Source organism: Schistocerca americana, chromosome 1 (genome assembly GCF_021461395.2).
Source record: "Schistocerca americana isolate TAMUIC-IGC-003095 chromosome 1, iqSchAmer2.1, whole genome shotgun sequence".
NCBI classification, from domain to species: domain Eukaryota; kingdom Metazoa; phylum Arthropoda; class Insecta; order Orthoptera; family Acrididae; genus Schistocerca; species Schistocerca americana.
This window is the reverse complement of record NC_060119.1, coordinates 790,579,177-790,594,249: the sequence shown is the minus strand read 5'-3', so window position 1 is coordinate 790,594,249 and position 15,073 is coordinate 790,579,177. Positions and strand designations below refer to the sequence as shown.

The 15,073-nt window shown below is 38.6% G+C and overlaps 1 protein-coding gene across 1 annotated transcript in view; it reads right to left on the bottom strand.

The window, feature by feature from the left end:
* Window positions 1-14,843, bottom strand: part of LOC124594264 (protein GVQW3-like) — a 62,690-nt gene extending 47,847 nt beyond the window's left edge. The window contains exon 1 of the mRNA XM_047132630.1: window positions 14,553-14,843. Coding sequence (XP_046988586.1) covers window positions 14,553-14,843 — 291 coding nt within the window. The remainder of the gene's footprint in view (window positions 1-14,552) is intronic.
* Between the last annotated feature and the right edge of the window lie 230 nt (window positions 14,844-15,073).

Sequence of the window (15,073 nt, the reverse complement as noted above, 5' to 3'; positions counted from 1 at the left end):
GATTCCAACAGGAAATCAAGTACCAGTGTTTTGGAGGCTATACAGAATTCCAAAATCACTGCCAACAGTTTTGGAGGAATTTATAAATAAAGAGATGATTGATGGAAATATAGAAGAGAGTACAGGAATTGTGATCATGCTGAAAAAGTCTGTTGATGCCTTGAAGAAGTATCAGTTTTGTTGCAGTTATCACCATTGGAATAATAAGACTATGGCAGATGCCTACCCATCACAAAGACAATAGATAAGCTAGGGCAAAGCCAGTGCTTCTCAACAATGGGCTTCAGTAGTGTATATCATCAGTTAGGATGCAACTGCTTATGCAGTTGCTAAAGAAGGGGATTAAGTTTGTTTGGTCAGAAGAATGCAAGGAAGCATTTCAGGTTGAAGAGAGTATTAACATCAAGTCTGGTTGTGGTGTTTCCAGACTTTCAGAAGGAGGTCATATTATCATGTGATGCATAGAATCATACTCTGGAGGGTGTTTTAAGCCAGGAGGTCAACAGGCAAGAATATCCTGTTGCCTATTCATGAAGACAGTTGCACACAGCAGTGAAGAACTATTCTACAACAAAAAGGGAAATGCTTAACTTGATATTCAAGGTGATGCACTTCCAGTGTTTTCTGTATGGAGGGAAGTTCAAGGAAGTAATGGACTACGTTGCCTTAAAGTGGTTACTTGTTTTGAAGGACCTGTCCAGTAGGGTGGAAAGGGGATACTGAAACTCAGAGAATGTAAGTACAAATTGATCCATAAACCAGGAAAGAAACATGGAAATGCAGACGTGCTACGCAAAAAAATATCTGTAATATAGGCACTAGATCATGACAATGGGCAATGACAAGCAGTGAAGAGCAACAATGAAGAGTGTAAGCAGTCTGGAAAGCAGCAGCAGTTTAGTGTGCACAACATGTTATTCTGTAGAGACAAGAAAATGAGACCACAAGTGGTGGTGCTGGCCAAGCTGAAGCTAGATGTGTTACACGAGATGCATGAACCCCTTTCATTGGACCATGGGGGTTGCTGGGCAACAGGCAGTCATGGTCACACAAGAACTGGTGAATAGGTGGATATTGAAGTTCAGGGTGCTGTAGACAATAATTATGGACTAGGGGACAAATTTCATGTCAGGCCTGATGAAAGAGTTGTGTCGGGTAGTAAATGTGAAAAAACTTCACCCACTTCACCCACAAGCTAATGGAAGAATGGGAAGAATGGCATGAATTCATTGAATAATTGGCAAGATGCTTAGTTATTATGTGAAGTGACACTTTGATCTTTCCTTCCTGTACTCCCCATTGGTGGAGAAACAGGAGGAGGTGGCGAAATCAGTGGGTCAATAGGTGAGGTCAAGCCCATGTATATCATGAAGGGAAAGATGAAGAAATTTGTAACATGTTACCAGGGCCTGTACTGAGTAACTGAAACTACATTACCGGTAAATGTGAAGCTGCAGCCAACAACAAAGACAACCACTGTGCATGTTGAGCATCTACAAGCACTGGAGGCAGCTCATAAGAGGTATTGGTGAAAGTGAGGAGAGAGATGAAAAAGAAGAAGTGAAAGGATGAGAGACAAGAGAGAGATGCCCAGAAACCTCAGGCTCATTATGAATTAAGGCAAGGAATTAATTGATATGTGAAGTGACTTTACTGTTTGCAGAATATTTTTCTTTTTGTATGGTATAGGGTATTAATGTTGCTTTTGATCAAGTTATATGCTTGTGTGGTGCAGTTTTTATTGTTAGGTGTATTGAGACAGGCTGTTCAGAGATAGCAGGCTGCTGGGGGAAGGGGACGTGATGTTAGTCCATGTCAAGCTGCCATATGATGAAGGATGCTAGTTTTGGCGGTGCTGAGGGTGCTGCAGGATTATCACCTGGATGGAGGAGTTGTGTTCTCCAGACAACCAGACTTGGTGTTATGCATGACATATGGTCATTAGATTTGGTGTTTAATGTGTCGGAGCTACAGAATGAAATAAGGATGTTGGAAGAAGTGTTTAATGGTATACAGGAATTAGCGGTTAGTAATGGGAGGCTGAGAGAGGTCTCAAGGAAGCACAGGAATTTGCATGAGACATATAGATGATTAAAGAAGCAGATGCAGGATGTGGTCAGAGTGCTTCCATATGAATCCAGGATTGCAAAAAGGGAACGGATAAACATTAGAGTATAATAGTAAAGACCATCTTTGGGAAGCAGATGTGAGTGTTGTAAGCAAGTTGAATGAAATGCCAGAGATGGCAATGGGGTTAGCAGAGGCATATAAAGTAACTGTGGAGTGGCATTCCATGCAGATTATGAACTTTGAGAGCAGTGTGCTGAACAACAGATGCTTGTTCCAGAAACTGACTAAGAGATTTGTGATTATGCCAGGGCCTTGTCTAGTACTATGAACCAGGATCTGGAAGCAGTACTAGCCTGAATGCACATATTGGATGCAAGAATAATGTTAACAAGGCTGTTGATGTCCTTGGGGATTAGTATCTGTGATGACAGGTGGAGTTAATGAGTCTGCAGGAAGACACCCATCCAGCACTACATGGGCAGTTAAGTCCTATGTTTCTGTCACCTGCGCAGTATTTGAGAGAACTGAGAAAGTTGCAAGAATAACTGCTGCCAGAATTACAGACAATGGTGGAGCCAAGAAGCCAGAACTTGACATTCTACTACCATAGTGCAATGGTGAGAGTCCCAATGTTCAGGTGTCACACAGTACAGAGTTATCCAATGAAGTTAGCAGAAGTTTGAAAATCTGCACAAGTAATAGTGGAAGAGGTGCTACCATCAATGGAAGATGGGAATCAACACTTGGTGATGACCAAGGGTGAATTCTAGCCAAGCCAGAGCAAGGTAGTCACTATGTGCCTGTCTCATGAAATTGTGTCAAGAAGGAGTAAACTTGTCAATGCAACTCTTCAGAGCCAAAAGAGAGGAACATTGTTGAAGAAAAGAAGGAATCAAACTGAAATCATAGTTTTGGAAGACAGGTTTGCATTAGATATAATTGATGTATAACTATGTAGAGGTAGTTGCTGGCTGCTATGAGAGGGGAAACTAATGGGGGTAAGGTGTTTGGAATTATGAGGCAGGGGAGTGTTGACTGGGACTATGGGTAGTATTTTGTGACCCACGTTCCATTTGCCAGCTACTATGATGGGAGATATCCTACTAAATGTGACACAGCCACAGCTGTACTGGCCAGAACAACCTTTAGAGATATTGTCCAAGCAAAACCTTTTCTTCCTTCACAACACCTGAGAATCTAGCCTGGAGCATTCACTATGCTGAATGATAGCTGCCCAGGAAGGGCAAATCACTACACAGTAATTATTGCAGGATGGTAGGTGTCAAGTAACCACATCGTTGAGTGTTACGATTCCTAGCATCATGATGACTCTGATTTCACCCTGCCTATCTCTCATGTACGTTAAACAATGAACCCTATGGGACGCCAACCCTGGGCTAATCCAAGTTCCAGTAAGCTGGATACCATGAATGAGAGGTGAAAGATAGATTTACAGGGTCAGGGGTGAACACAGTAATTTGTGTAGTAGTTAAGAGTAGCTGATTTAGTGTTAGGTCCTAGTGGATTAAGGGTAGAAGTAATTACAATAGAGTTCTGGGCCAGTGTAAAATATGAAGAACCACGTCTTCTCCATAGGGGAGTGCAGTGTAGTGCCATGACCAAATCTCTGGTCAGAAAATTATTAGTTTTTGACAAAAGTAAGGAAAAGTAGCATGGAAGCACCATAAAGCACTGCGTTAACAGCTGTGGTTTGGCAGCTGCAAGTATGGTGACATGTAGGTTACAATAAGAGACACACTGGTAGATTGCACAACAAGAACAGACAAGCTCAGTGGCAAATGGCACTGCATAGCTGTAACCATGTAGCAAGTGGAGCAGTGTCATTGTTCCAGGGCAAGTCTTGTTTTGGCAATGTGACTAGGCACTGGGCTTTAGTGAAACATATGGGCACTGGAGGTATATGAATAATTCTGAATTTTAAGGTAAGCATCACTTGTCATCACTGGAAGCCAGCTTACCACTGATACTAGAGTGACGCCAGACAGTGAGACAACTGGACTCCACCAGCCATGGGTTCGAGACTGGGATGCATCTACTGTCCACACTAAGTCCTCCATGGTACTACATACATACATTAATCCTTGTTCCATAGATCATGAATACGACATTTCATAATGATGTGGAATGTGTCAGATTGACATAAGTTTTCTTTACACAAAATAATTAATTAATTTTTTTAAATTGCAGTTACTACTTCACATAGTAAGATGGCGCCGATAGGAAAGTGTAGTGACGCTTCTCTCGTTAAAAAGGCAAAAAATGAACAGTTATTCGTGTAGAGAATGTAAAAAGCGTGTGATGAAGGGTATTCTGTGTATCAAATGCAACTTCTGGTTACACGAAAAGTGCGCGAAAGTAAATCTAAAGATCGTCAGCGATGATTTTCCGTGGACATGTCACGGTTGTTTACGTGACGAAATGGCCGATCTTGTGAGTGCAGTTTATACAAAAAACCAAATTATAAAATTACTACGAAGTGACATTGAGGCATTAAAAACAGAACTTTCGACCATCAAGAAAGAAAACGATACATTAATACAAGAAAAGAAGTCCTGTGTGTGTAAAAGCCATCAAACAGAAAAGCAAGAAGATCGCGAAAATACAAATGACCCATCCTACTTTAAAAACAACATTTCAAGTGTTCCCGTTGATGTCTCGGTAAACTCAGTAAGCCAAAAACCGGAAGATAAATATAAATGGAAGGTGGTGACACAGCAAAAGGAAAAACAAGGCGACAGATACGCAACAAAAGGAAAATGACTTTTTAATAATTGGCGATTCGCTGCTGAAGAATATCGCTGTCCCCAATTGCAAGATCGACGTACGACCTGGTATTAGAACGCATCAACTCGGCAAACATTTAAAAAATATGGTAAATGCAAGACAAGATACTACAGAACCAGATTCTGAAACCAGACATAACTATAATGGGGTGTTTGTACATGTTGGAACGAATTCGTTAAGGAGCAGCAGTGAGGAAGAAATGGCAAGCAAAACAAGAAACATGATTCGTTCTGCAAGAAATATGTATGCAGGATCTCGTCTGATACTTAGCGGAATCATAAACAGAAGGTCGGTGAGTGAAAAATATATCGCCAAAATAAATTGTGCTCTTAAAGAACAATGTGATCGCCTTGGGGCAATTTTTATAGACCCAAATAAATTCCTACGTGAAAACTCACTAGCGAAGGATGGCTTGCATTTAAATAGACTGGGGTCTGTAACGTTCAGCAGAATGTTTGCAGATGTCTGCAAAATCATTAGATGCAAGGGAAACTAATATGGCCTGAAGGGGGTGAAAAATCATACACTCCAGCTGGAAAAGAAAAATATAAGCACCATACAAAAAAAGACGATACTAAAGAATTTGCCCCAGAATACAGCTCACAACATGTAAACCAACAAAAGAAAAATTACATAAAAGTACTTCATCAAAATATTCAATACTTTGGTAACAAAAAATTAGAAGCAGAAGTACTCCTGAGTGAAGTAAGACCAGACATATTATGCGTAAGTGAACATGGACTACCTGAAAGTAAAATACATAATGTGGCAATAAAGGACTACAAACTAGCTAGTTACTCCTGCAGATCTAAATATAAGGGTTGTGGCGTTTGTATATATATTAAAACAGGTACTCTATCAAAGAATGTAAACAGTGAAGCTGCTACATTTCCCATAGCTAGAGAAAAAGACTTTGAAGTTACTGGTATAGTGGCAGAGGATTTTAGAGTGTTTTGTGTGTACAGGTCACCATGTGGCAATATTAGCATCTTTCTAAAAAAAGTTGCTAGCTTATTGAGAATGAATATAAAGAGAAATCTTATTATATGTGGAGACTTCAACATTGACATGGGAAAAGACACAAAAATACGACAGGATTTTGAAGAATTGTTAATACAGCATAACATGAAAGTGACAATAACTGCACCAACAAGAGTGACTTCACAAAGTGAGACAATTATTGACAACATAATTACTAATATGTGTAACTATGAGTCACATGTAGTTCAGACAGAAATATCTGATCATCATGGACAACTAATCAGCTTTTGCAGAAGTAATGACACAGTATCAGAACCAAAACAAACAACCAAAGAAATTAGGATCATCAGTGAACAAAATATCAACATCTTTAGAACAATGTTAAGTAAGGAAACCTGGAATGAAACCCTACAGGCCCAGAGTGTAAATGAAAAATATGATGCATTTATTTCAACAATTAAGTACCATTTTAATGTAGCATTTCCCAGAGTAAAGAGACAAGAAAGGCAGCAAGATCAAACACAGTGGATTTTACCAGTGAAATACTAGAACAGCAAAGGAAGCTTCAGGACGTGAGATGGATGGGCGAAGCTGAAAACTATAAAATGTTAAAAAAGAAGTATAGAAAACCAATAAGAGAAGCGAAAGCAAGAGCAATTGACATCACTATACCGAACTCAAAAAACAAGGCAAAGGCAGCTTGGAATCCAATCAGTGCTGAAAGAAAGGGAAAAGATGGGTCAAACAAAGAAGAAGGTATTAGGTCAATTAAAATAGACAACACAGTGGTCACAGATGGTATGGAAATAGCAAACATACTGAATAATAACTATATCAGTGTAGTAGAAAACCTAAAATTGGAACGAAATAGTAAAAAACAGAAGGGTATTAAGGTACCATAAAGATCATGCGGTACAATGTTCTTAAGACCAGTCACGGAAGATGAACTGTGGAAAACTATACATTAACTGAAGTCCAAGAAATCAGCTGATGATGATGAAATATCAAATCATGTAATAAAGCTAGTATGTGAGGAGATAATAACACCACTGCTGAACATAGCAAACTGTTCTTTCAGAGATGCAATTTTTCCAGAAAAACTGAAGATAACGAAGGTAGTGCCAGTGTACAAGAAAGGGTGTAAGGATGATCCCAACAACTACAGACCAGTTTCACTGATATCAGGTTTCTCAAAAATCCTAGAAGTGCTTATGTATACCAGATTAGTTAACTATTTGGACAAACATAACATTCTCATGCCCTCACAACATGGTTTCAGAAAGGGTAAATCTACAGAATCAGCAATTGTCAGTCTAACAGAATACATTTTACAGTCCTTAGATGAGAAAAAGATTGTCTTTGCAATGTTTCTGGATCTTTCAAAGGCATTTGACACCATTGACCACGAAATGCTGATACAAAAATTAAGCAACTATGGCATTTGGGGGCAACCAGGTGAATGGATAAAATCGTACTTGTGCAACCGCAAGCAGTATGTATCATTAGGAAACTCGTACCAACCAGAAACCAAATCCATCAAATATGGAGTGCCGCAGGGCTCGGTAATGGGGCCATTGTTATTTAATGTATTTGTTAATGATATAGGTGTTGAGGAGGAAGAAAAGAAAATATTGTATGCTGATAACATGACAATACTTAATAGTGACCAAAATATGGAACAGCTTGAGAGAAGAGCATACATATCTGCAAATGTCACAGCTCAATGGCTGTTGGAAAATGAACTGGTTATAAATCTAAAAAAGACTATGTATGCAGTGTTTAAAAACAAGGAAGAGCCTGTAGACAAGGATTTAGAGGTTGATGGAACAAGGCTGGAAGAAGTAGAATCTGCTAGATTCTTAGGTATTCTTGTGGATAATGGAAATGGAAATGTCGTGTGGCTAGGGCCTCCCATCGGGTAGACCGTTCGCCTGGTGCAGGTCTTTTGATTTGACGCCACTTCGGCGACCTGCGCGTCGATGGGGATGAAATGATGATGATCAGGACAACACAACACCCAGTCCCTGAGCGGAGAAAATCTCCGACCCAGCCGGGAATCGAACCCGGGCCCTTAGGATTGACAGTCTGTCACGCTGACCACTCAGCTACCGGGGCGGACTTGTGGATAATGAACTGAAATGAAAAAAAAAAAAAAAAACATATTAATAATGTCTGTAAGAAACTGAGCTCTGTCATATTCTTAATGATGCAGCTATCACAGTATTCAGACAAGAACCTTCTGTGTACAGTGCATCATGGACTTTTCGAACAATACTTACAGTATGGAGTGACTGTGTGGGGAAACTCAAACAAACAAGAGTCAAAATGAGTGTTCACATTACAAAAAAAGCAATTAGGACCATATTAAGAGGAAAGACCTCTGAAACATGCAGAAACTGTTTCAAGAATTTATATATCTTAACTTTTTCATCGTTGTATATATACAAAAAAATAATGTACATCACAAAAGGTAGTGAGGACTGGATTACAAATCCTAGTGTACACACCCACAATACAAGAAAGAAGAATGAGGTACAGAGCATACCCCACCGACTGGCAATGCTAGAAAAAGGACCGCAGTACTCTGGTATCAGACTACTAAGAAGTCTGCCGAAAACCCTGCAAGATAGTGTACTTCACAATGACTTTCCAAAGAAACTTAAAGACTATCTCATTGAAAAAGAGTTTTACAGTGTTGCAGAATACTTATGCCATTAAATTGGTATATATTATTACTCATTATCAGCAATGTAAAAATGTAAGCTAAAGGTGTAGAAAAATAAGTGATAAAGAATGTTAATACTTTGACATGTCCTATATTACACGTTCATTTACTGTACACAATGTAATCTTACAGGATCAAATAAAATTCAATTCAATTCAACATCTAAGAATTCGTCTATTGAGTAGGAGGAGTTGTAATTCAGAAATTCTTTTAATTTGCTTTTAAATGTTGGTTGGCTATCTGTCAGACTTTTAATATTATTTGGCAAATGACCATAGATTTTTGTGGCAGCATAGTTCACCCCTTTCTGTGCCAAAGTGAGATTTAATCCAAAATAGTGAATATCATCCTTTCTTCTAGTGTTGTAGCTATACACTTTGCTGATATTTTTTAATTGGGATGGGTTATTAATGACAAATTTCATAAGTGAATATATGTATTGTGAAGGTACTGTGAATATCCTGAGTTCCTTAAATAAATATCTGCAAGGTGATCTTGGGTGGGCTCCAATTATTTCTAATTACACGCTTTTGTGCAAAGAATACTCTCTCTCTTAATGACGAATTGCCCCAAAATAAGATACCATATGAAAGCAGTGAATGAAAATAGGCATTATAAGCTAATTTACTGATATGTTTATCACCAAAATTTGCAATAACCCTAATAGCATAAGTAGCTGAACCTAAGTGTTTCAGCAGATGAACGATGTGTTTCTTCCAATTCAATTTCTCACCCAGAAATTTTGAGTATTCTACCTCAGCAACAGACTTCCATTTTCTGTTGAAAAGCCTTTCTGCAAACCAAACTGACATTTTGTTAGTACTTCAATTTTATAAATATGTGATGCTACTCTTGAATGCATTACTTTTTCAAGAATTTTGGATAGAGCTGTCAGAAGTGAGATTGGGTTGTAGTTGTTAGCATCAGATCTATCCCCTTTTTTATGCAATGGTTTAACAATAGCATATTTCAGTCTATCTGGAAAAATTCCCTGTTTCAGTGAGCTACTACATATGTGGTTGAGAATCCTACTTTTTTGTTGGGAACAAGCTTTTAGTACTCTGTTGGAAATGCCATCAATTCCATGTCAGCTTTAACTTTTGAGTGAATTTATTATTTTCTAAATTTCAGCAGGAGAGGTGGGTTGAATTTCAATTTTATCAAATTGCATAGGTACTGCCTCTTCCATATACAGCCTTGCATTTTCTAATGAATTGCTGGAACCTATTTTCTCTACAACACTTAAAACATGATTATTAAAAACGTTTTCTACTTCTAACTTCTTTTTAGCAAACTTTTCATTGTGTTTGATAGAAATACAGTCTTCCTGTGCTCTCAGTTGCCTTGTTTACCTTTTCACAATATTCCAAACTGTTTTAATTTTATTATCAGATGTGCTAATCTCAGATATAATGGACATACTTGTGGGCTTTTTAATAACTTTTCTTAATACAGTGTAGTAGTTTTTATAATATTTCATTGTTTCAGGATCATTACTCCTCCTAGCTATAAGATACATTTCCCTCTTATGTTTACAAGATATTTTTATCCCTTTAGTAAGCCATGGCTTTTCACATGATTTCTTACAATTATATTTCACTGTTTTCTTAGGGAAACTGTTTTCAAATATACTTGTGAAATTGGTTTCTTACAATTATATTTCACTGTTTTTTTAGGGAAACTGTTTTCAAATATACTCGTGAAATAGGTTAAATTTTAAATTAGCATCACGTTCCCTGTACACCTCAGCCCAGTCTAACTGTTGCAATCTTTCCCTAAAATTGTTGCAAGCTTTCCCTAAAATTTTGAAGTGTTAAATCGTTAATGGAATGCACTATTTTGGAGGACTGTTTTGCATTACTGTATGGAGCTATATCATATACTTTAACTAGCTGTGCATCATTATCAGACAGACCATTCTTAACAGGAAAAGTTTTTATTTGATTAAATTTATCTTGGTCTATGAAAACGTTATCTATCAGTGTGCTGCTTTCCTGTATCACTCGAGTAGGAAAATCAATAACTGATGTCAAATTGAAAGAACCAAGTAATACTTCAAGGTCAAGCTTTCTATCGGACTCTTTCAGAGAATCTTCGTTGAAATCCCCACAAACAATAATTTGCTTTCCTTTGTGTGACAGGTAGCACAACAAAGAATCCAAGCTTTTCAAAAATAGTTGAAAAATTCCCAATGGGGACCTAAGTGCCTTTATTTAGTTTAAGCTCACATGTACATGCTTCTATGTGTTGCTCTATGCAGAATTTTTTAGTTTCCAAATTTTTCTCACTATGACTGATTTTAATATATGTGGCAACTCCTCCTCTCTTCATAGTGTCTCTACTTACATGTACCTACATGTACCTACATTTACCATTTCCGTACCTGTGACTATATGATGTTCAGACAGGCATAGTACATCTATTCCTTCTATACAAACAAGAAGCTCATCTACTTTGTTTTTTAATCACCTGATATTCTGATGCAATATATTAACATTATTTTTTACTGTGCTTTTATGTGAATCTTGTGACATATGCTTTTATGTGCATCTTGTGACATACTAACATTATTTTTCACTGTACTGTTATGAGAATCTTGTGATATTTTCACATCTATAGTACCTGCCTGTCTGAGCTTCACATTAAGCTTAATTTCATTCAATGTTAAATCATTGGACACTGATCTTAGCCTAAAAAAGTACTCCCATGAGTTTCAGTGCCCCCTTAAAGATTTTGCTATCATCCCATGCAGGCCATGTCTTGTGAAGTCCCACCTACCAATACCATCAACAAGAACCAAACCTATGCTTGACAAAGTATCCATCTGAAGCAGCTGATCTAGCTCCATATTGACCCTCCTGACAGAGGTGTTCAATTGGGGCTGGTCATACCATATGAAAGCAGGAACCAAGCCAACATTTGTATGGTTCGTTGCGGATGCTATTTTTACCAGGTCACACTCAATATTGTAGCTTTGATCCCTATCAATACTGTTTCCCGCTCCACCCACTACCATAACACGATCCTGCTTTCTAAAACATTTGCACAATGATCCTACATCTTCTATCACTTGGCGAACACATGCACTGGGCTTGAAAATACTTGTGACCAGGTAACTGTAACCTAATTTTTCCTGCAAAATCTGGCCCATACCTCTTCCATGGGTGTCTCAGCCCTGCCATTTTGCCATCCACACCTGCCACTTCTCATGCTGATTTCCTAGTAGGACTCAGCACCAAAACACCAGCTGAAAGCTGACTACTGTCTGAGGGCAGTGAGCTGTACCCCACGCACAGCTGTCTTCACAGTCTGTTGCAGTGACACGAGTGGGGCGAGGAGCTCTGGACCTAAATGATTCTGAGGGAAATAGCACACAGCAGACTCCACAGGCTCCCAATGCAGATGTGTGCAGAGCAGGGAGACTATTTCCCAACTGGAGCACCATGACAGCACAACATGACATGTCAATGACATCAACACCTGTGGCCTACAAAGGCTGCTGGCATCAATAGTTTGAGGTGCCAGGCCAGCAGCACCAGATAGAAGCTGCTGCCCTTTCATAAGCACCAACCAAGGTCAGTGGGGAGAGGCATGCCTGTCTCATTATGCCAGTTCCAAGCTCAATAAAGTTATTTATAATTGTTAACAGTGTTTGCCCTGGGCCCCGCAGCTTGTCACCATCATTCACTCATCCCCAAGTGTATCTAGCACATTGTAATATGATCAGTATGAACAGATTAACAATAGTCATTACTTGTTGTTAGTATACTTTATAGAAATAGCCTGTGGTGGTGCTTCTACCTGTTGATGTACAAACTGACTTCTTTTTCATCCTTGAAGACTCTCTTTCATGGTAAGATTTGTGGAATGTGTGGTAGGTGGGAAAAATGAATTGTATTAAATTTTATTCATCTGATAACATGTATTCTATAGGTTATCTGATCATATTGTACAGGAGACATGTTAATTTTTGTCTTATGACATACATAGTTACTTAAGTCTCCAACACTAGTTTTACAAGCACTGTTTTGTGTTAAACACATTAATATTGTTAAATTGCTTTTCTTATAATGTACCAGTACTTAAGAGTCTAAATTTTGCAGACATTATTTTATTAATACAATTTCATTTACAACACTATGATGTTAAATAGCCATACTGTTCAAATGATCATCTCATCATTGATAAATTACTCCATTGATTAATAACATTTTTCCACCAGGAGATCATATAGTTTTCTCTTCAGTCAACCTGTCTCCATGCTTGACATCTCTATCATTGAGTTTATTGTGGATTTTTATTTCCTATGTACTATATTGTCTCTAGGTAGAATTTTAAGCAGTGTTTTAAAAGAATGAAAATTTCTTTTTGTCTGATGCTATACATATGTTCGGAATGGGTTTCTTCAGTTTGCTCAGGATTACTTTATAAAAATATGATAATTCAAATATGTACAATTCAGGGACAGAAACTTTTTAGGTTCTTGAATAATGGGTAACAAGACGTTTTTGGAGATTTTTCTAATGATCCCTTTTTATGATTGATGGCCTGAATTCCACACCCTCCCCCCCCCCCCCCCCCAAATTAAATCATATCTATTGATCTGATGGAAACATATGAGTTTCAACTTTATCTTCAACGCTGAAGAAATGAGTTAAAAATTTGTGCTGATGACATGAGAAGAGGAAAATGGGCTAAAGGTTTGAATTGAAATTTGTGTTAGAGAGGGCACTGGACTTAGGTAGTCCATACAACTGTGATGGCCACATTGCTACAGTGGTATAATGGTTAGTACATCTGCCTAATGAGCATGAGAGCTGCATTCAAGTCCCAGCAATAGCAAAAATTTTAATTCATTTCTTCAGCTTCTATCCTTATTGAATGTGAATCATATCTAGTTAAGGATTCAAAGTGACTATGGTACTCCATTTTCCTGCTTTTTATACTTGTTACTTTAGATAGTTTGTCCATCATAAAAGCAAGACTGTTTAATTTAAAAGCTAAATAGTCTATGTGTGCTTACCAGCTTAGATTTTTGTCCAAGTTTAGTCCCATAAAATTGATGGACAGAGTTTCTTCCATAACTTGATTTTTATATATAATACTGATGTCACTGAGTTTTGATTGCTTGATTTCAGGTTGAGTATACTGGATATATGAGGCCTGTTTAAAAAGTATCTGACCTTTGGCCAGAAAAAATATTTCAAATACCTGACAGATTTGGGACCCTAATCCCCTTCAAAGTAAGCCCCTTGTGCTTGCACACACTTAGCCCACCGATCCTTCCACTGCTGGAAACACCTCTGGAAGTCTTCTTTTGGAATGGTGTTCAGCTCCGTCATCATGTTCTGTGCATTTTCTCTTCTCTACTCTCAAAACGGGATCCTTTCAGTGGTGGAAATCACAAGGAGTCATGTCTGGAGAGTAGGGAGTTGGCAAATGGTTGTAATTCCATGTTTGGCCAAGAAATTTTGGATCAAGTGGGATGAATGTGTGGGGGCGTTGTCATGATGCAGTTGCCAGTTTTTTGCTGTCCACATGTCTGGTCTTTTGTGCCGAACTGTGCCACGGAGTTGCTGGAGAACATCTTGATAGTACTCATTTGTCACTGTTTGTCCTTCTGGTGCATATTTGTGATGCACAATTCTGTTGACATCAAAGAAGCCAGTCAACATCACCTTGATTTTGCTTCACATCTGCCACACTTTCTTCGACCTGGGAGACTCAGGATGCTTCCATTGTGACCACTGTCTTTTTGTTTCTGGGTTGTACCCATACACCCATGACTCATTTCCAGTTATCACGGTGTTCAGAAACCCAGGACAGTGTTGGCGGTGTCCAGAAGGTCCTCTGTAATGTCAAAATGGAGGTCTTTTTGTTCTGGCGACAACAACTTGGGAACGAATTTTGCAGTCACTCGGTGCATGTTCAAATCATCATACAAAATTGCATGTGAAGAATCTTTACTCACTCCAACCTCTTGGGCAATCTCCCGCATGGTCAAACGACAATCTGCCGTCACCAAATTTTGCACCCTCTCAACAACAGCTGCACTCCAAGCAGTTTGGGGCCTGCCAGAATGCAGGTCACTCTCTGCTGATATGCAGCCATTTTTGAATTGGTTGAACCACTCCTTAATTTGTGTTACACCCATTGCATCTTCTCCAAATACCTGCTGAATCTTATGAATTGTTTTGCTTTGAGAATGACCAAGCTTTTGAAAAAATTTGATGCAGTATCTTTGCTCAACACGTTCAGTCATCTTGAGAGAATCAGTAATCTGATGAACACATTGTGTAGCTCCTAACTCAGCGACCGACAGGCAGCGACTGATATGCTGGAAAACGGGGACAAAATTCACACACGCGCATGAAGGTCTCTTCCTTTACTGTGTACAGTGGTGCAATGCTTTTGTCTCTATTTTGCGTGGTAAAATCAAAGGTCGGATTCTTTTTAGACAGACCTCATATAGTATACTGATTATGTCAGGTT